Consider the following 20,066-nt stretch of genomic DNA (forward strand, 5'->3'; position numbering starts at 1 on the left):
TCTTTTGGAAGTTCTGGTGCTCTGACGCAGCTGCAATTTGTTAGGTAATTTTAGATTGCAAAGGGCCAGGCCATTCATATGCAAAAGCCTCTGTGTACAGCTTGGATGGGGTGGGGTCTCAGGGAATCAACAGGGTGGAGCAAACAGCTATGGCTGATCCTCAGCCCTGCCCTAAGAGGCCCCCGGGTCTCAGTGTCCCTCTGTAATCGCTGCAAGCACCTCTGAAAGAAAGCTGCCCTCGAGTTCCGCCTGAAGCCAGACAGTCCAGTTTCTCCCCATATGAGTCTGGGTCCCCAGAGTCTCGCCCGGAACTGGAGTTCAGAGTAGTTCAGAGCAGTCGGCAGCTTGTGTCTTCCTCCTGATTGAAAAAGGTAACAGCGGAGGTCTTGAAGATGGCGGCTGGCAGGACAGAGGTGAGGGAGAGGAAGTGAGTGAGTGAGAGGATGAAAGGAGAATGTGTGAATCTGAGTGTGTGAGTGAGTGAAGGACAGTTAAATCCCCGTAGGATCAGCAGAGGCTGGCAGACCAGGCTCTTTGGACAGGGAGAGACTACCACCCCTGCAGGCACTCCCCAGGCTGCGGACTGCGGGACTTCAGCACAGAGCCCACGCCATCTTGAAGGGGAGAACGGCCTTTTTTAGGAACTCATCAGCACCACCAACCAGACAGGCCTTGGAACTGCCCCGCAACCCAGCAGCCACTCCAGCCAAAATCCTGCTGCCCACCCGCAGACCCGTGGACCCTGGGACCTCCATCTCCAAAGGTGCACCACTTGGCACCAGTAAGTGCAACCTCCCCCTCCCCAGCGGCAGAACTCCAGACACTACATTAGCACGTTTCCAGCGCGTAGGCATCCAGGGCACACAACTCCATAGGCAGCACCTGGGAGCCACTGGGAGCCCCCATGGGTGTGATTTTGTACAGACAAGGGCACACGGCCCTGCAGAAGAAATTCTGAACTCCCTCTTGATGAATAACTGCCCATGGACACCCCAGCTGTGCAACTTCAGTGCCAGGGCCCCTCAGAGTGCTTCAGAGCTCTGCGCAGGCAAATGCACCTCCACAAGCGCATTTCCAAGGAGCAGAACCCCTGAACCCATCTATCCACAGCGCACTCGGGGGAGCAGCTGTGAGACTCTGCTGGGTGTGATTCTGCACAGACAAGGGCGCGCTGCTTTGCAGTGGAAATTCTGAATTCCCTCTTTCTAAATAACTGCCCACTGACACCCCAGCTGTGCAACTTCAGTGCCAGGGCCCCTAAGAGTGCATCAGAGCTCTGCGCAGGCAAAAGCATCTCCACACGCACATTTCCAAGGAGCAGAACCCATGAACCCATCTATCCACAGCGCACTTCGGGGAGCAGCTGTGAGACGCTTCTGGGTGTGATTCTGCACAGACAAGGGCGCGCTGACCCGCAATAGAATTTCTGAATTTCCTCTTCTAGAATAACTGTCCACATTCACCCCAGCTGCTCAACCTCAGTGCCAAGACCCCTCAGAGTGCATCAGAGCTCTGTGCCGGGAACGCACCTCCACAGATGCGAATTTCCAACAGGCAGGCACCCTGAGCCCATCTACCCACAGAGCGCTCGGGGGAGCCACTGTGAGCTCTCCCTGGGTGTGATGTTGGACAAACAGGGGCACACTCCCCGCCCCGGCAGTAGAAATTCTGAATTTCTTCATCCTGGATACCTGCCCACAGGCGCCTCAATTACGCAGCTACACTGCCAGGGCCCTTCAGAGTGCTTCAGTGTGCCCCTGTGAGCCACCACTGGGAGTGAGCACCTATCCACCACAGGTGCAGCAGCAAAAGCTGAGTCTCCCACCCCACAACTACAGAATTCTGGACACCACAGTCACGCCTTTCCAGATTGCAGGTCCCCTGAGCCCCATCACCCCAACAGATGGTTCCTGGGTGCCACTGTGAGTCCCCACTGGGCACGCGTGATTTCAATTAAGCGTGCAAGACAGCAAAAATTGAGACACTCCCCTCCACGGCTGCTGACTTCTAGACACCGCAGTTGTGCCTCTCAAGCTCGCAGGCCTACATCAAGAGAACTCAAATAGCTCAAGTGGGGAGCTACAGTAGATTACCAATCCCAGGACACCTGAGCGATCACACCAGTAGCACCATCCCCAAAAGAACCTTGATAGCAAAGCAATTGGATCTACAACTAAAACATTACAGGAAAACATGGGAAGACAAAAAAGCAATCCCCAAAGGAAAGAAAAAGAGGAATTACCAGAAGGGGAGTTAAATGAACTTGAGGATGGCAGCTTATCAAATAAAGAATTCCGAGTAATGGTTATAAGGATGTTTAAACAGCTGAATGACATATACACACAACTCAATGAGAATTATAAGGAGCTGAATGAGAATGTCACCAACATGAAAAGGAACCAAGAGGAGATTAAGAACGACATAGCTGCAATAAAGAACACAATGGAAGGCCTAAACAGTAGACTAGAAGAGGCTGAGGACCGCATCAGCGAATTAGAAGACAAGGTACGAAAAAACACAAATACAGCAGCAACTGGAAAGAAGACTTAACCTTTTGCACTCGGATGTCGAGTGTGACTCGACACGGTTAGCATCAGTAGCAGCTCTTTTTATACTCTTTGAATGTATCAATAATTTGAAATATAAAAAAATCCAAATAAGTTTGTATGAAAAGAAACTCCAGTTTTTTATTCTACTGCCGCACTTTGTAAAATCTGGGGTATTTAAAAAATTAAATCCCGAGTAGAATAAAGCAATCGAGAAAACAAGTGATTGCAAAGGGTTAAAAAGCAAGAGGAGAGCCTAAGGGAGCTTTGGGACAACACAAAACGAAACAATATTCGCATAATAGGGGTACCAGAAGGAGAGGAAGAGAAGCAAGGAATAGAAAACCTGTTTGAAGAAATAATGATAGAAAACTTCCCTGATATTGGCAAGAAAAAAAACATGCAAGTCCAAGAAGCACATAGAGTCCCAAACAAGATGAACCCTAAAAGACCGACACCAAGACACATCATAATTAAGTTGGCAAACACCAACGACAAAGGAAGAATCTTAAAGGCTGCCAGAGAGGGACAGAAAGTTATCTACACGGGTTCTCCTATTAGAATATCAATGGATTTCTCTACAGAAACACTCCAGGCCAGAAGGGAATGGAATGAAATCTACAAAGTGATGCAAAGCAAGGGACTGAACCCAAGAATACTATACCCATCAAGGCTATCATTCAAAATTGAAGGTGGAATCAGGAGCGTCACAGACAAAAAAGGACTAAGAGAGTTTATTACCATTTTTCCTTGTTTTTTGAGGTAGGCCTGCAGCACTATAAACTTCCCCCTCAGAACTGCTTTCATTGTGTCCCATAGATTTTGGGTTTTTATTGTCATTAGTTTCCAGGATATTTTTTATTTCTTCTTTGATCTCTTTGGTAACCCAATCACTGTTTAATAAAATTCTATTCAGTTTTCAAGTGTTTGAATTTTGGGGGCTCTTTTTATTGTAGTTTATTTCTAATATTATTCCATTGTGGTCTGAGAAAATGTTTGATATGATTTCAGTCTTCTTGAATTTGGGGAGATTTTACTTGTTACCCAATATGTGGTCTATTTTTGAAAATGTCCCATGTGCACTTGAGAAGAACGTATATTCCGTAGCTTTGGGGTGAAATGTTCTGAAGATGTCAATTAAGTCCATCTGATCTAGCGAGTCATTTAGGTTTGATGTTTCTTTGCTGATTTTTTTGTCTAGAGGACTTATCCAGTGATGTCAGTGGTGTATTAAAGTCCCCTACTATGGTTGTATTGTTGTCTATCTCTCCCTTGATATCTTCCAGGAGTTTTTTTCATGTATTTGGGTGCTCCTGCATTGGATGCATATATGTTTATCAGGGTTATATCCTCTTGTTGTATCAATCCCTTTAGTATTATGAAGTGGCCTTCCTTATCTCGTTATGGCCTTCACTTTGAGGTCTATTTTGTCAGATATAAGAATTACTACCCCACCTTTTTTTTTCATTTCCATTTGCCTGAAAGATATTTTTCCATCCGTTCACTTTCAGTCTGTGTGATTCCCTTGTTCTGAGATGGGTCTCTTGTAGACAGCATATATACGGGTTTGTTTTTTTTTTAATCCATTCACTCACTCGTTTTCTTTGGATTGGAGCATTTAGTCCATTTATGTTTAAAGTTATTATTGAAAGGTAATTGTTTGTAGCCATTTTTATTTTTTGTGCCTGTGTTCTTTCTTACCTTTTTATTTCTTCTTTTTATACCAGTCCCTTTAGCATTTCTTGCATTGCTGGCTTGGTAGTGATTAATTCCCTTAGCCTTTTTTTGTCAGTGAAGCTCCTGATTCTACCTTCAATTTTGAATGATAGCCTTGCTGGATAGAGTATTCTTGGATTCAGTCCCTTGGTTTACATCACTTTGTAAATTTCCTTCTATTCTTTTCTGGCCTGAATTGCTTCTGTTGAGAAATCATTTGATACTCTAATGGGAGCTCCCTTGTATGTAAGTTTCTGTCTCTCGCAGCCTTTAAGATCCTCTCTTTGTCCTGAACATTTGCCATTGTAATTATGATGTGTCTTGGGGTTGGTCTTTTCGGGTTCTTCTTGTTTGGGACTCTCTGTTCTTGTGTGACTTTTTTCTTCCCCACATCAGGGAAGTTTTCTGACATTATTTCTTCAAATAGGTTTTCTAACCCCTGTTCCTCTTCCTGTTGTTCTGGCACCCCTGTTATTAGTGTGTTGCTTCATTTCATGTTGTCCCATAGCTCCCTTAGGCTCTCCTCCTGTCTTTTAAATTTTTTCTCCAATTGCAGTTCAGTTTGAGTGTGTTCTGCTGCCCTGTCTTCTAATTTGTTAATTCAGTCCTCCACTTCTCCTAGTCTACTGTTGAAACTTTCCACATTGTTTTTATTGCATATATATCACTCTTCATTTCTAATTGATTCTTACATAAGTTATTGATTTTTTTCATCCAATTCTTCTTGATTCTTACACAAGTTGTTGGTTTTTACCTCCATCCGGTTTATGAAGTGTATGACATTCTGAATTTTTTTCTGACATATTGCTTGCCTCTGTTTCACTTAGCTGCTTTTCTGGCGATTCCTCCTTTTCTTTCCTTTGGGGGTTTCTTTGTCTACCCATTTTTGGTCTCACCGACTGATCTAGGTGTCGAGTCGTGCAGGGGCTGCTCCTTGGGAGGCAGTGGCTCCTTGGGCTGCAGTTGCTCCTCAGGTGGTCACTGAAGTGGCTGCTCCTCAGTTGCCAGTGGCTCCTCTGGTGGTTGCTGTTCACAGCAGGGGTGTCTCCTCTGGCTGGTGGGGGAGGTTGCTCACACCTGCTGTTCCGTGGATAGGGGCGGGCCACTCACCCAGCTGCTGTTTGTTGGTTAGGTGCAGGCTGTGTGTGGCTGCTGCTCCTTGGACCAGTGTGGGCTTCGCAAGACTGCCACTCCTAGGACATGGGCGGTCTGCTCGTGTGGTTACTGCTCCTCGGTCCGGGACAGGCTGCTTGGGTGGCTGTTGCTCCTCGAATCGGGGCAGGCTGCTCACACAGCTGCTGCTCCTCTGATGGGGATAGGCTGCTTGTGCAGCTGCTGCTCCTCCGTCCAGGGCGGGCTGCTCAGGTGGCTGCTGCTCCTTGAATGGGGGTGGGCTGCTTGCGGTGCTGTTGTTCCTCACACAGGGGCGGGATGCTCACACAGCTGCTGCTCCTCGGATGGGTGCAGGCTGCTCGTGCGGCTGCTGCTCCTTGGACAGGGGCAGGTTGCTCACGCAGCTGCTGCTCCTCAGACAGGTACAGGATGCGGGCTGCACACAGCTGCTGCTCCTTGGATGGGGGCGGGCTGCGCAGTCCTGCCGCTCCTCAACTGTGGGCAGGCTGGTCTTGCGGCTGTTGCTCCTCGGACGGGTGAGTGGGCCACTTACACAGCTGCTGCTCCTTGGGAAGGGGCAGGCCACATGAGCCTGCTGCTCTTAGGCCTAGGCGGGCTGCTCGTGGAGCTGCTGCTCCTTGGACAGGAGTGGGCTGCTCACATGTCTGCCACTAGTGTGGTTGCAGTGCCCTGGGCTAAAGCATGCTGGTCAGAAGGGAGCATGCTTCAGAACTCACAGGAGCCTGCGCCCAGGGTGGCTGGAGTCTTGGTGACCGTGGGACCACATCCGAGGTAGCAGGTCCCTAGCAGGGGTGGCTGTAGAGTCCCAGATGTTCTCTGAAGGCACCCTGGTGGAGGTGAGGCTGGGCTCCCAGTTACTGCAGCTCTCCCCTTCAAAAAGGCTAGGCCTGCCGAAACCGGTTTGGCTCAGTGGATAGAGCGTCGGTCTGCGGACTGAAAGGTCCCAGGTTCGATTCCGGCCAGGGGCATGTACATTGGTTGCGGGCACATCCCTGGTAGGGGGTGTGCAGGAGGCAGTTGGGCGATGTTTCTCTCTCATCGCTGTTTCTAGCTCTCTGTCCCTCTCCCTTCCTCTCTGTGAAAAATCAATAAAATATATTTAAAAAAAAAAAAAAGGCTAGGCCTCTGAGGATGAGCCAGCCTCCTGGTACTTTTTGCAATGGTAGCAGAGGCTGCCTAGTTAGGCGAGCCTGGTTAGCCTGCCCCCGAAGGTCCTGCCGGATCTAACTGTGCCTTACTCACATATGCACACACAAACCCCACATGACCAAACACTCCTCTTTTGCTCCCTTCTCACTCATGCTCTCTCCCTCACTGCTGACTTCTTCCTGCCTCTGTAGTTGTGTCTGGGGTGTTATTGACCCGTTTGTGGATGGAGTTCCTCTCCAGGTGTCTGGTTAATGTGGCTCGCTCTCTAGCTCCTGGCCAGACAGGATTAAATTCACCTCAACAAGACATAACACAAAGGGAACAATGCACGAATATACTCACAGCACCTATGACCCCACTATAAGTTACCATCTGAGAAAAGAGAATTAGGGGAGAGAAAAGAGAGCACAAATTATATCAAAGAGAAAGAAAAAGGAGAAAAGAATAAAACATATATATATATATATATATATATATATATATATATATATATATATATATATATAGGAAAACACCACAGAACCAATAGATAAACCAAAAAAATGCAAACACCCAGCAAAGAGGGTGGGGGCAGAATTTGTAGAGGCTGAACTTATATACAGAAAATAAGGTTAAGAATTGGATGAATATGGGGAGGTCCTCAGTTCAGTGTAGAGGAAGTAGAAAGGGGATGGGTGGATAAGAAGAAAGAGAATGAGAAGAAAGTAACAATCCTACATAATAAAAAGGTAATATGCAAATTGCATCACTCCGCTACGCCCACGATTGGGCCGGCTGGAGGCGCAGGGGGCAGGACTCAGGGTGGCCGATTGGCTGGCGGTAGGAGCGGGGGGTGGGGACTCGCGAGTCCCCGCCCCCTGCTTCTCCCGCCAGCCTAAAAGGCCAGCACTGCGTGAGGACCCATGGGGCCGGAGGAAGACGCAGCCACGGCGGAAGACGCAGGTGGCTGCGGGCACCAGTTTTCCGCCAGCACCAGTTTTCCTCTGGCCACCGGCCTCCATCGGAGCGCCTCCCGAGTCCCGCCCTCAGCCTTCAGGAGGCGCTCCGATCGGCGGGTGGCCAGACGAAAACTGGTGCTTGCGGGAAACTGGTGCTGGCAGCCAGGTGAAGGAAAGTCTATTGCACGAAACTTTGTGCAACGGGCTTCTAGTAATAATAATAATAATAATAATAATAATAAATTTACAAAAAATTGATTTCAAAAATGGTATAAAAATTAAAAATAGCAAATAATAATAAAATAAAATAGAGTGATGGAAAAATAATGGGAAAAGAAATGGAAAATAAAGCAATATATAAAAACTGGGAAACAAAAAAGAAGAAAAAAAAGGAGATAAAATAATAATAAAAAAAGAAAAATGAAAAAGTGAAGTGTTGCCAGAACTGGTTTGGCTCAGTGGATAGAGCGTCGGCCTGCGGACGGAAGGGTCCCGGGTTTGATTCCGGTCAAGGGCATGGACCTTGGTTGCGGGCACATCCCCAGTGAGGGGCGTGCAGGAGGCAGCTGATGGATGTTTCTCTCTCATCATGGATGTTTCTAACTCTCTCTCCCTCTCCCTTCCTCTCTGTAAAAAATCAATAAAATATATTTTAAAAAAAAAAAAGTGAAGTGTCATTCCTTTGGCTTGCTTAAGATCCTAGTCTTCTATACTGTCTTTAGGCCAGTCCCGTTGGACTCTCAGGGACTATTTAGATTCTTTTTTTTTTTTTAAATCCTTTGTGCCATTCAGGGTGGGACTGAGGGTGGCTGTATTGGTTGCCTGGAGACTGGAGGGAGGGGCTATCTCTTCAGGACAAAATGGCTGCCCAGGTCCCAGGCTCAGGTATGACTCTGCGCCAGACTCGCTGCCATTTCTCCTGGACCCCCTACTCTCCCCAGACTCCAAGAGTCCGCATCTTCTCCCTCAACTCAGCCACGGGTAAGTGTCTGTATCCGAAAGGTCCTATGAACTAGGTTCAGTGAAGAAAGGCTCAGGCCACAGAGAGGGGAAAGACTGCGCCTCTGCGACCCCCTCTCCTGCCGGTGCTGCGCGGTCTGGCCAGCCCTTCAGACTGCACCCTCTGGGTTCAGCCTTTTGTGACTGTGGACCCAGTTCTAGAATCCCCTGCGGTCCAGCAGTCCTGTGGCCCTTCTTTCCCCAGTCAGATGCTGTGCCTGTCCCCAGGGATGCGGCTTGGTGCTGTGTGGGTTCCCTCTGACCTTCTGGGCTCAGAGGTCTGGCAGACTCTCCTGCCCAGATCCTTGATTTTACCTTTTCCCTGGCTGCAAACTGTCTCACCCAATTAGTCTCCTTCGCCAATGCAGGTTGGATGTTATTCGTCTCAGCTGTTCATTCTATCTGCTCCAGGAAAAGGCTCGGAACACATCTGTCTATTCCACTGCCATTTTGTCTCTCCTGGACTTTTCTTTATGGGAACATTTTTTTTTTAGTAATTAAATTTCTCTATATATTATAGTTCTGAACAGATTTATGTTTCTTCTTGAGTAGGTTTGTGTTTGTTGTTTTGTTGTTGTTGTTCTGAGGAAATTTCTATTTCCTCTTAAGTTGTCTAATTTATTGGCATAAATTTGTTTATAATATTCCCTTATAATTTTTTAATATAGGGTTGGTAGTATTGTCTCCTTTGATTCTTGATTTTTGTAACTTAAATCTTCTCTTAATTTTTTAGTCAGTCTCATATATTTTTTAATAACTTGGCTAAAATTTAAATTTTTTCCCAGCTTTATTGAGGAATAATTGACACATAAATGGTAGTATATTTAAATTAGACACATGATGATTTGATGATTGTGAAAGGATTCATACAGTCAAGTTAATTAACAGCCCTTTACTTCACAATTACCTTTTTCTGTGTGTATGAGAACACTTAAGATATACTCTTTGGTAAGGTATGAGCTTAGGTAATATATGTGAGACTTCTCTTCTGATAAAGGTATTTAAATTTCCCTCTAAGCACAGATTTAGGTACATCTCATAATTTTTAATATCTTGTATTTTCATGCAATTAAAATATTTTAAAGTGTTTTCTTTCAATTTCTTCTTTGATCTTGAGTTATTCAGGAATGGATTGTTTGATTTCCAAATATTTGGGATTTTCCCAGATTTCTGTTGTTAAATGCACATCTTACCTTATAATAGAGAAACATGCAAATTGACCGCACCTCCGCTATGCCCACGATTGGGCCGGCAGGAGGCTGGGGGCGGGACTCCGGGTGGCATATCCGCCGTTGAGAAGATCAAGATGGCGGTGCCCAGGGGCCGGGCCCATGCCGCCGCTCCCGGGGGTTCCGGGGGTCGATCGGCCACCTGGGGGCGTGGCCTGGCCCCTCCCGCCGCTCCCGGGGGTCCCGGGTGTCCATCGGACACCTGGGGGCGTGGCCGGCCCCTCCCGTCCCTCCCGGGGGTCCTGGGTGTCGATCGGACACCTGGGGGCGTGGCCGGCCCCTCCCGCCCCTCCCAGGGGTCCCGGGTGTCGATCGGACACCTGGGGGGGCGTGGCCGGCCCCTCCCGCCCCTCCCAGGGGTCCCAGGGTGCGATCGGCCACCTGGGGGTGTGTGGCCGGGCCCATCCCGCCCCTCCCGCCGCTCACGAGGTCCCGGGGGTCGATCGGCCACCTGGGGGGGCTTGGCCGTGCCCATCCCGCCCCTCCCGCCGCTCCCGGGGGTCCCAGGGGCCGAGGCTTTCCGGGCCTTGGGCACCAGCGGGGAGCCTGCACCGATCGCAGGAAACCACTGGGGGTCGGTTCCTGTGATCGGTAGCAGGGACGCTGGGTGCGGCGAGCCCAAGGCCAGGAAAGCCTGGGGCGGAGGCTTTCCCGGCCTTGGGCACCAGTGGGCAGCCTGCATGGATCGCAGGAAACCACTGGGGGTCGGCTCCTGCGATCCTTAGCAAGGATGTTGGGTGCCACCCAGCCCAAGGCCACCGCCCGGGGCCAAACCCCGACCCTGAAAAAGGCAGAAGGCGGTGGCCACAGCCAAGGCCTGGGTCCCTGGTGCCGGCAGAAAACTGGTGCAGGCAGCCAGGTGAATGAAGGTCTATTGCACGAATCTTCGTGCAAACGGGCTACTAGTGCATATATAATTGTTATATTCAAAGAAGAAATATACAATTCAATGATAATAGTTGGAGATATTAATATCACACTCTTAAAAACTGCTAAAACAATTAGAAAAAGTTAAGAGTATTATGACTGTGAGTGGCCATATCCCTAGTGGCTTAGGGCTCAGGATCTGGAGAATGGCCGCCGGCAAATGACGAGACAAGAGAAGAAATAATAATTTGGAAATAATGGGGGGCCAGGTGGAGAGTCCAACGCAAGAAGAAGGACTTCACTGGTGCCAAGGCCCTGCCAACCTTTTATTCACTTTTGGGTACACATATTGCCCTTAGTCAGGCAGGCAATTCCGGTAACAGACAATCTTAAAGGTCAGTAAATATTAGTAAAGATTTACTTTGAGACTATTTGGTTAGGAAATTGTTTGTCGACTAAACAATTGGTGTATAGCTCTGGCCCTTGCCAGAGCTCACGGTTCATGAGTCTTCTGCGTTCCTTGTTTACACTTTTCTGATAGTGAAGACAATGACTTGAACAACTCTTGTCAACCATCTTGACCTTACTGACATTATAGAATCTCCACCCAACAGCTACAGGTATAGATTCTTCTTAGGCACATACTGTATGGAACCATCTCCAGGATAGGCCATAAGGTGGGAAACAAAATAAGTCTTAATAAACTTAAAAAGACTGAAACTATACAAAGTATGTTTCTGACCACAGCAGACTTAAGTGAGATATCCACAGCAGGCCCATTCTATGAGTGGGCAGGAGGTTGCTTTCCCTTGCAATAAAAGTGGTAAATCCCTCAAGTCCTTCTCTTGTAACAACCTACTGCATGTGTAGGCATCCATACTGGGCCCTTGCATGGCCTTCATGGGACTTGGGGGCATGGCAAACTCACAAAACAAACAAGAGGCACTGGCTGCTGCCATTGCCTTGAGTAATAAAGTTCTTTGTCTCTGATGAAGACTTGTGCCTTTGCCAGCACCCATAGTAATAACTGTCTTGTTAACTCTTAAAGTAAAATCTCAAACCCTGCATAGTTCCTGATTATTTCCTTTTCTTTTTTCAACATATTTTAATAGCTGCTCTGAAGTCTTCATTAAATGTAATATCTGAGGACTCTCCAAGACATTTTTACTGACTGCCTTTTTTACTCCCTGAGTATGGGCCACACTTTGTTTTTTGCATGTCTCTTAATTTTTTGTTGGATATTGGATATTTTTGTATAATATATCATAGTACCTGGGCAGTTGTTCTTTTTTGTTTGTGTAGTAGCTGGCCTGGGCAAAATCTGAGACGTCTTTCCCACAGCGTGCAACCACTGATGTTTCTGCTTAGCTTGCCTAGTTTTCTAGCGGTGATCCCTGTGTCTGTATACATTTGTGTGTAGCCAAATGTCAGTCAGAAATTGTGTTCAAGTAGCTCAAGAAGTAAGCCTTCCATTCAGGTGATGGATCTGTGTGTGGTTTGGGGAATGCATTAAAAATTCAGGTCACTGTTTAGTCTTCCTAGGCTTTTGCTTTCTGCCAGGCTTTCTCACTCCCTCCAAACATACTAGTATACATAGGTTCTACTGGCCAAGGATGTGAGGGTGGCTTGGGCCCGCTCCTCTCTCTGCTGCACAGACACATGGCTTTCAATTAACTGGGATATATGAAGAGTTTATTAAGCCTTCTTATCACTTTTTCACCTCACCAAACTCCCTATTAAATCTCCAATTAGTCTATTATCCAATGCCCCACCACCACCACTACCACCCCCTACAAATTACAACCTCAGGCTAGCAGACCAACCAGTACTGTTTACTTGCCACTTGAACTGATAATGCTGTACATCAGTGGTCGGCAAACTCATTAGTCAACAGAGCCAAATATCAACAGTACAACAATTGAAATTTCTTTTGAGAGCCAAATTTTTTAAACTTAAACTTCTTCTAACGCCACTTCTTCAAAATAGACTCGCCCAGGCCGTGGTATTTTGTGGAAGAGCCACACTCACGAGCCTCAGTTTGCCGACCAAGCTCTACATCAAATGAGTCCCCTTTGGCAGTATCAGCAAAGCCACTGGCTTCCAGGACCTGCCTTATCCTGGTTGAAGACAGGTCCTACTTTTTGACAGTTTTTTGTCCAGTTTTTAGATGCCAAAAAGGGAAGAGGGGGCCCGGCTGGTGTGCTCAGTGGTTGAGCGTTGACCTATGGGAGGTCACAGTTCCGTTTCACTCAGGGAACATGCCCAGGTTGGGTGCAGCCAATCGATGATTCTCTTTCATCATTGATGTTTCTCTTATTCCTTCCTCTCTCTGAAATCAATTTAAAAAAAAAATTTTTTTAAAAAAAGGATTTGTTGACTTTCTCAAACCAATCTACATAATCTTGCCATTGATCCTGGTATAACTTAACTGCCTATTTGATTCTCTGGGGTTACATAAGACTGTTTCCTTTACCTGCTCAGCCAGGCATGGAATATTAACAGTTGACCTAGTCTGGGGATAAGTGGGTATTGAACATGAGCACTGCAGTAAACATGGTTTTTTTTCCCATGGCTAATTAGAAATCATTTATGATGATCCAGCATTATTTATACTTTTCTGTATAACTGATAAATTATAACATCATTATAAAAATATTATTTGTATATACTATCAGCTAAAAAGATTGCTTTATGTAATGAGATTCTAGAAACAGTGGTCACCACTGCACTAACATCCTCCCTGAATTTTCTTCCACTTATTCAATAAATATATACTTATTACTTAAAATATACAGAGGCATGAAACAGATACAGATTTTATCTTCAAGGGACTTACAGGTTAGTACAAGTGATACAATGTGAACATGAAAAAATATAAGTGGGAAATGCAGGATGCCATTAAAGAATTACACATGTGTGCTATAGAAGTTCAGGAAGCTAATCTCTGAGTCATTCTTTCTATTATCACCTATTATGTACTTCCATCACCTAGTCCTCCCTACTTACATTCCCTTCCTAGTTGCCTTTATACCTAATATTCTAGTGTTTGTTGCCATTTAGACTTGTTGTGGTAGTAACGTGTGCTTCCATATGTACTTTTCTTACTTATAATCATCTCGTTCATATCAGCCTGGGATGTGGGTAGGGAGGCTAAGTGACTGGCCCAATTTTATATTATTAGGGAGTGGCAGAGTCAAGTTTTGAACATAAGGTCTTTGTACTCAAAATCTTAGTCTAGTATGATCTATTGTAGCAGTCGCCAACTGGTGGTTCAAAAGGTTGGCGACAGTTGATCTATTGCCTCTCATTACAAACTTCCTCTCTTCTCCAGCCAGCAGATAGTTGGGGAAATTTAGCTTGGTGAGTTGGGTCATACTTGGATGCAGCTTTGTGTGTTTCTGGACAGGCGCAGAAACGAGGCAGCAAAGCAAGACTGTGTTCAGGCCACACTCTTTGAGCCATTCTTAAGAGTTTTAGTGACTGTAAATTTTACAAAAAGCTGTAGGACATTTACACTAATGGAGTACTAGGCAGCTGTAAAAAAAGGGGATCTCTTACCATTTGACACAGCATGGATGGACCTGGAAAATATTATGCTTAGTGAAATAATCCAAACTGAGGAAGACAAATATATAATCTCACTTATTTGTGGAATCTAATGAACAAAATGAATTGACCAACAAAATAAGAACCAAAGCAGGGGGACATGGAACAGACTGACACACCTCGATGTGGGGTTGGAGGGCTGAGAAGAGATAAACCAAAGAACTTATATGCATAGCTCATGGACAGAGGCAATAGGGTAGTGAAGCCCTGGAGGGTGGAGGGAATGGGAGATATCTGTAATACTATCAACAATAAAATATATTTAAAAATGAAAACAAAATTTAACAAGTTTACAAAAATCAGAGATCCGCATTTCCAATTGCTTTTTATACAGTTCTCTTGTGGAGGTTGGATCATTCCTTTAGACACATGTTCAAAACCAAATTTACCATCTCTCCCTCAATTTGTTGTCTCTTTCTCTGTTAATGACACCTAAATACCCATTCTCCTACACTGGAAACCCAGGGGTCCTTTTTAACTAAAGGAGTTCATCTTGGTCCCCTCACCCCAGTCGTGCTCACCCTGGCTCTTTTTAACCATCGCCCCAACTTCTAATCCTGTCATTGCCATTTTGCCTAATAGATTGTTTGTGGGAATAAACTAACAAAAGTGTATAAAAAAGAACTCTGGCAGCTGTGAGTGAGAGGTATTTATGTCCTTTGAGGCAGCACATCTGTTGAAGTAAACAGATAAGGATGAGGCCATTCAGACTTGACTTGTATCAGTGAAGTGTGGACTTGTATCTGAACTTTGACCTCATAGTCTTACAGTTGATAGCACTCCACACTCTTAAAATTCCTCAGAAGGAGAGGAAAAGGAACTAGTGAGAGAGAACTAGGTGACATAATTAGTAAGTGGCACAGCCAGAACTAGTACTCCTAATGGCTAAACTAAGACCTAAGACTTTTTAAACTAGAAACCAGGATTGGTTTTAACACTTTAGCTCTTAGTCTGTGTGACCTATGATGAACAAGTGAGCTCGTTTAAATGTCAGTCTCTGCATATAAGGTAGAAGTATATATGATAGCACCTATTTCTAGAGTTGCTGTCAGGATTGGATGAGTCATATAAAGATCTAGAGTGCTGTGTAGAAAGTGTCTGGTAAATGATAGCTACTGGATTACTCTTCCCCCTCTTAACCTATCTAGAGACTTTAGGTTGATCTTCCTCTGCTTTTTCCCTTTGAGAATTTATTCTTTCTGGCATATTTATTTAGACTGCTTCACTTTAGAATTTTTTGAAGTTCACAGACATTCCCAAGGGGTTGTTGCTGTACCATTTCATTGAAATAGACTGGGTAAAGAATTTTCATATTTTCCTCTCTGCTTCTCTCCCCCTAACTTCCTCATTAGGGTTATGACACAATTCTAATGAACTCCGTTGGTTAAAAATTGTGATATTAAGCTTACGCTTTCTGACCCCAAGTTAAAGGACATTTTAGGTTCAATATTAGGAATAAACTTGTAAAATCAGAAGTGTCTACGGAACTGCCTCAGGAGGTAATAAAGTTACCCACGACTACAGGTATACAAACAGAGCTTTTAACTGGCAGAACTTTGACTTTCCACTCCTCCATCTAGGACATCCCTTGTAATATACACTGCAATGAGAACTGTAAGAAAGAGATAAGCTACCTACATATTGTATTTTTGTGGCTTTGGAAATTTTGGTTCATGATTTTATACTGTCGTAGTTAAATGAATCAATAAGATAGCAAATGAACTATAATTTTAGCAAAGTGATGGAAGTTGTCAAACTTCCCTGTGTATGCCAAGTTTAATATTAGAATAAAGTTGAAATTGTGACTCTTGGATCCCTGCAGAACTGAAGACACACACAGCTCTGTAGTGAGGTCACAGTAGCATGGGGCCTATGTTGAGTGTAACTAGACTAATGCATACTGCATACATTAGCCCACATTCTGATAAAGTAGAAAATATTGAGGCTTTTACATGCTAAGTTTGACAGATGCTGCCTGCTGCTTTCAGGTTAAAGAAAATTACTTGAGCACTGCTGTGTCCTTCTTTGAGATGTTTATTCTCAACTTTCACCCTCCCTGCCCCTTGCCCACAACCATTATAGTGAGCAGAACATCTGCCTGCTCAACAGTGATGTGTCTTAAATAGCGCCCATTAGTTTTCAGTAATTCCCCCTGGCCTGCATGTCAGCCTTCAGTTTAATGGCCTTTTTTATGTTTATTCATTTTGTTTTATTTTCCATCGTGGTTTTGTTTATTTCTTTTTTGTTTTTTGTTTTTTCTGTTCTCTTTTTTAAAACCGTCGTGGTTTGCCCTTCATATTCCCCAATGTTTGCACATGACAAGATGTTGCCATCCCAACATTGCCTCCCACTTCACTGACCAGTGCCACTACTGACCATCTAGCACCAGCTGCATCGGGACCCCTGCCTTCAGCACCTCGGGATGTCGTGGCCTCTCTGGTCTCTACCCGCTTCATCAAACTGACATGGCGGACACCTGCATCAGATCCTCATGGAGACAATCTTACCTACTCTGTCTTCTATACCAAGGAGGGGATTACTAGGTAAGTGCCCATATGTTTGAAGCCTGTTGGCTATATCTTGGTCCCCTCAGCCCAGTCATGCTCACCCTGGCTCTTTGTTGTACAGGATCTGTACCAATTTTCAGTCCAGAAAATATGATCACTGAGATGCATCTTTCCTAATTTTAGGTCATTATAAATAAATCCTCAAACAGACTGAAGTCCCGGTATGTAGGGAGCAGCTCTAGGGTCAAGCCTTGGGCTGACCTGTGGCAGGGCCACAAACAAGTCCCAGCCTGGAGGGCAGAGCTCTCCTAGCATAATTAAGCCTGACCTTGTAGCCCTCCCTAATTCCTTCCTAAGTAGCTCATGGGCTGTGGGAGGTGCAGCAAGTGTTGCCAAAACAAGAACATTTGTATACATGTTAATCTACCTTGTTTTAATGAGGCTATAAAATAAAGCATCCGCTTGCAGGCTGGGTCTTTTGTGTCCTCATCCAGGCATAGGAGATCCACCGAGCCCCAGCTGTATTCTCTTGTCTGTTTTTTCTTCAATCCTTCACCGCCCCTCCTCAGGTTCACCCTTGGCCGTGCTGGCGTGGCACACTGGTATTTTTTCCTGCCTTTCTGGATGACTTGTGGAAAGGGTAAATAGAGCTATAGAGGTTGAAGTATTAAAATGTAACCAGGGCTACCCTTTGCTCTTAAGATTCAGTCAATGCAGCCTAATAAGATATGGCTTATTTAGAACTTTCAGATTTTAGAAATTAAGGTAGACTTAACTTATTAAAGTAATCTGAAGGAATATTTGTCTGCATCGTTACGTGTATGTGGGCTACTGAATTTCAGGGGGTCTACTTGATAACACAAGAGTAATTAGTGATTAATTTTCCGAAAAACAGCATTTTCATTTAATTGCTCTCCATCTCCACCCCTTTCAGGACCTCACAATGCCCCTCCATTGCTTATAGATTATCCAGAATCCCCAGGCTCTTCACTCCGCAGTCTAGCTGTGGTCTAGCTGTCCATGTTTATTTTCCTTACCTCCCCAGTTCAGCTCGTTTTCTGGTGGCACTAGTCGAGTTCTTATCACTGTGTAGCTTCCCCCCCCAATCTAGTCTCTTCATTCACACATCCCCTTCTTCCCTCCTTAGCTAGAGCTAACTTCAGTTCATCCTTCTAGGCCCAGGTTAAGCCCCATGATCCCTCATAAAGCTTTCTCTACCCTTGTCAGCACACAAAGCATTTATCTTACATATGTGTTTGTACCACTCCTACTGGCACTTAATTATGATAACACATGATCTTGTGCTGCCCTAAGTTACTCTTCTGTTATTTTATGTGCATTAGTGTTGTTTTTCCAGTCTGATTATTAAATTTGGGAGGAGGAACCATGCCATATGCTAAATACGTGTTCCTAACATTGCTGAGTAGATTCCTCCATTGCGCTGTTACTTCGCCTCAGAATATGAAAACTAAAATGTTTGTTTTGGTTAGGGCCTTAACATATTAAAGCTTGTATTGCTACTAGGGTGCTGACATTTGATATATATTGTCTTTAATACCAGACAGGCAAATTCAGCAAGTATAGGAACCTTAATCAAGTGATTTAATACTCTTGGGCAGTACGAGTGACATAATTTAGCCAGATAGATGGAGCCGTTCATAGGGTAATGTTTATCTGAACACTGCACTGGATGTTTTGGGAATTACAAAGATAAGGAAACATAGTCCTTGACACAAAAAGGCAAGACCTTACTACCAAACACCATGTATGTTAAAAAGTCTCCAATCGGCTTTCAAATCTCATTGCAAATTTCATAGGAGGAAGTAAGCATTAGCTCCTTAGAACAGCAAGCTTGTTTACACTTGCAGGACCTGTCTGGCTCAGATGACTCCTGCTCAGGCTTCCATGAACCCACCCAGCTTAGCCTCTCAGTCACTCTTCCACTATGCTCTACTGGAGCCACCTTGTCCCCAAGCCGATTATTACATTTTTCAGGAAACTTTGCAAACCTGATGACATGGATTGGTAGCTTGAGATTGGACATGGCAGGAGTATTTACAGTGACAAGTGCTGCAAACCAGAGCTGACTGTTAAACATTTACTCCAGAACACCACTGCTATCACATCAACCTGTTTTACTTTGCTTTTGTTTTGAAACATGTAACACTGAAATTTTCTTTTTTTATTAATGTATTTATTGTGTCTGGTTTGTTCAATAAAGTGTGACTGGCACCTAGAACAGAGCCTGGCATATAGTAGCACTAAATAAATATTTGTTAAGAGAATAAATTAATTTCAGTGGAGAAATAATAATTATTCAAGAAATTATGTTGAAATAATTAACTCTATTTGGTGGAAAAATAAAAGTTCTACCTCTGTCTTTTATCATGTATAACAACAAATTACAGATGGGTCAAGAGATATTTTTAAAACTTATAAATGTATCAGAAAAAATGTAGAATTTATATTTATCATTATACTGTATGCCCTAACCGGTTTGGCTCAGTGGATAGAGCGTTGGCCTGCAGACTAAAAGGTCCCAGGTTTGATTCTGGTCAAGAGCATGTACCTTGGTTGCGGGCACATCTCCAGTAGGGGGTGTGCAGGAGGCAGCTGATGGATGTTTCTCTCACATCAATGTTTCTAACTCTCTATCCCTCTCCCTTCCTCTCTGTAAAAAATCAATAAAATATATTTTAAATAAATAAATAAAAAATATATACTGTGTAACAGCGTAAAATTCCATATAATAAAACCTCATAAACAAAGTCAAATTATCAAGTTTTAGGGTGGGAAAAATTTATAATAGATTGTGTTGATGGTCAGTCTATGTAAAGAACTCTGACAATCGTAAGTAAAAGATAAGTATCCCAAGAGACAAATGGTACAAGTAGATGATGATTCACAAAGTTAGTGGAAAGCTCATTAAAGTTAAAAAGTTTTCACTGTTACCACCAATCTTGGAAATACAAAATAATGAGTTATCATTTTCTACCTACAAGGCTGGCAAAAATTTTAAGTTGATAATATCTAGTGTTCAGCAAATTAAATGCGGGGAAGAAATTTGGTCTAGGCTCTGGGTGACAGTATAAATTGGAGTAGCCTTTGGAGAGGTGATTTGGCAGAATTTCGTATCTTCTTAATGCACATCACCTTCAATCCAACAATTACATTTCTAGGTGTCGTCCTGTAGATACACAGATAGACATATGCATAGGGCAATCATAAAATGTTTACTGTAGCATTGTTTCTAAGAATGAAAAAAAGGAAACAGTGTAATGTCTATTGATAGAAGAATGGGCACATAATTAGGATATGTATATCCATATGAAGTATGATGCAGGGATTTTTTAAGTGACTTATATCTATATATTT

The 20,066-nt window shown here is 44.3% G+C and overlaps 1 protein-coding gene across 12 annotated transcripts in view; it reads left to right on the forward strand.

Moving 5' to 3' along the window:
- Positions 1–20,066, forward strand: part of NEO1 (neogenin 1) — a 377,465-nt gene that overhangs the window by 249,714 nt on the left and 107,685 nt on the right. For 8 of the 12 annotated variants that reach the window (XM_079767544.1, XM_079767540.1, XM_079767550.1 and 5 more), the window contains one exon: positions 16,508–16,727. In XM_079767544.1, the coding sequence (XP_079623670.1) occupies positions 16,508–16,727 (220 nt within the window). The remainder of the gene's footprint in view (positions 1–16,507; positions 16,728–20,066) is intronic. The other 4 variants (XM_079767546.1, XM_079767549.1, XM_079767543.1 and 1 more) reach the window with 1 other exon arrangement.

This window comes from Cnephaeus nilssonii (genome assembly GCF_951640355.1).
Source record: "Cnephaeus nilssonii genome assembly, chromosome: 4".
In the NCBI taxonomy this organism is placed as follows: Eukaryota; Metazoa; Chordata; class Mammalia; order Chiroptera; family Vespertilionidae; genus Cnephaeus; species Cnephaeus nilssonii.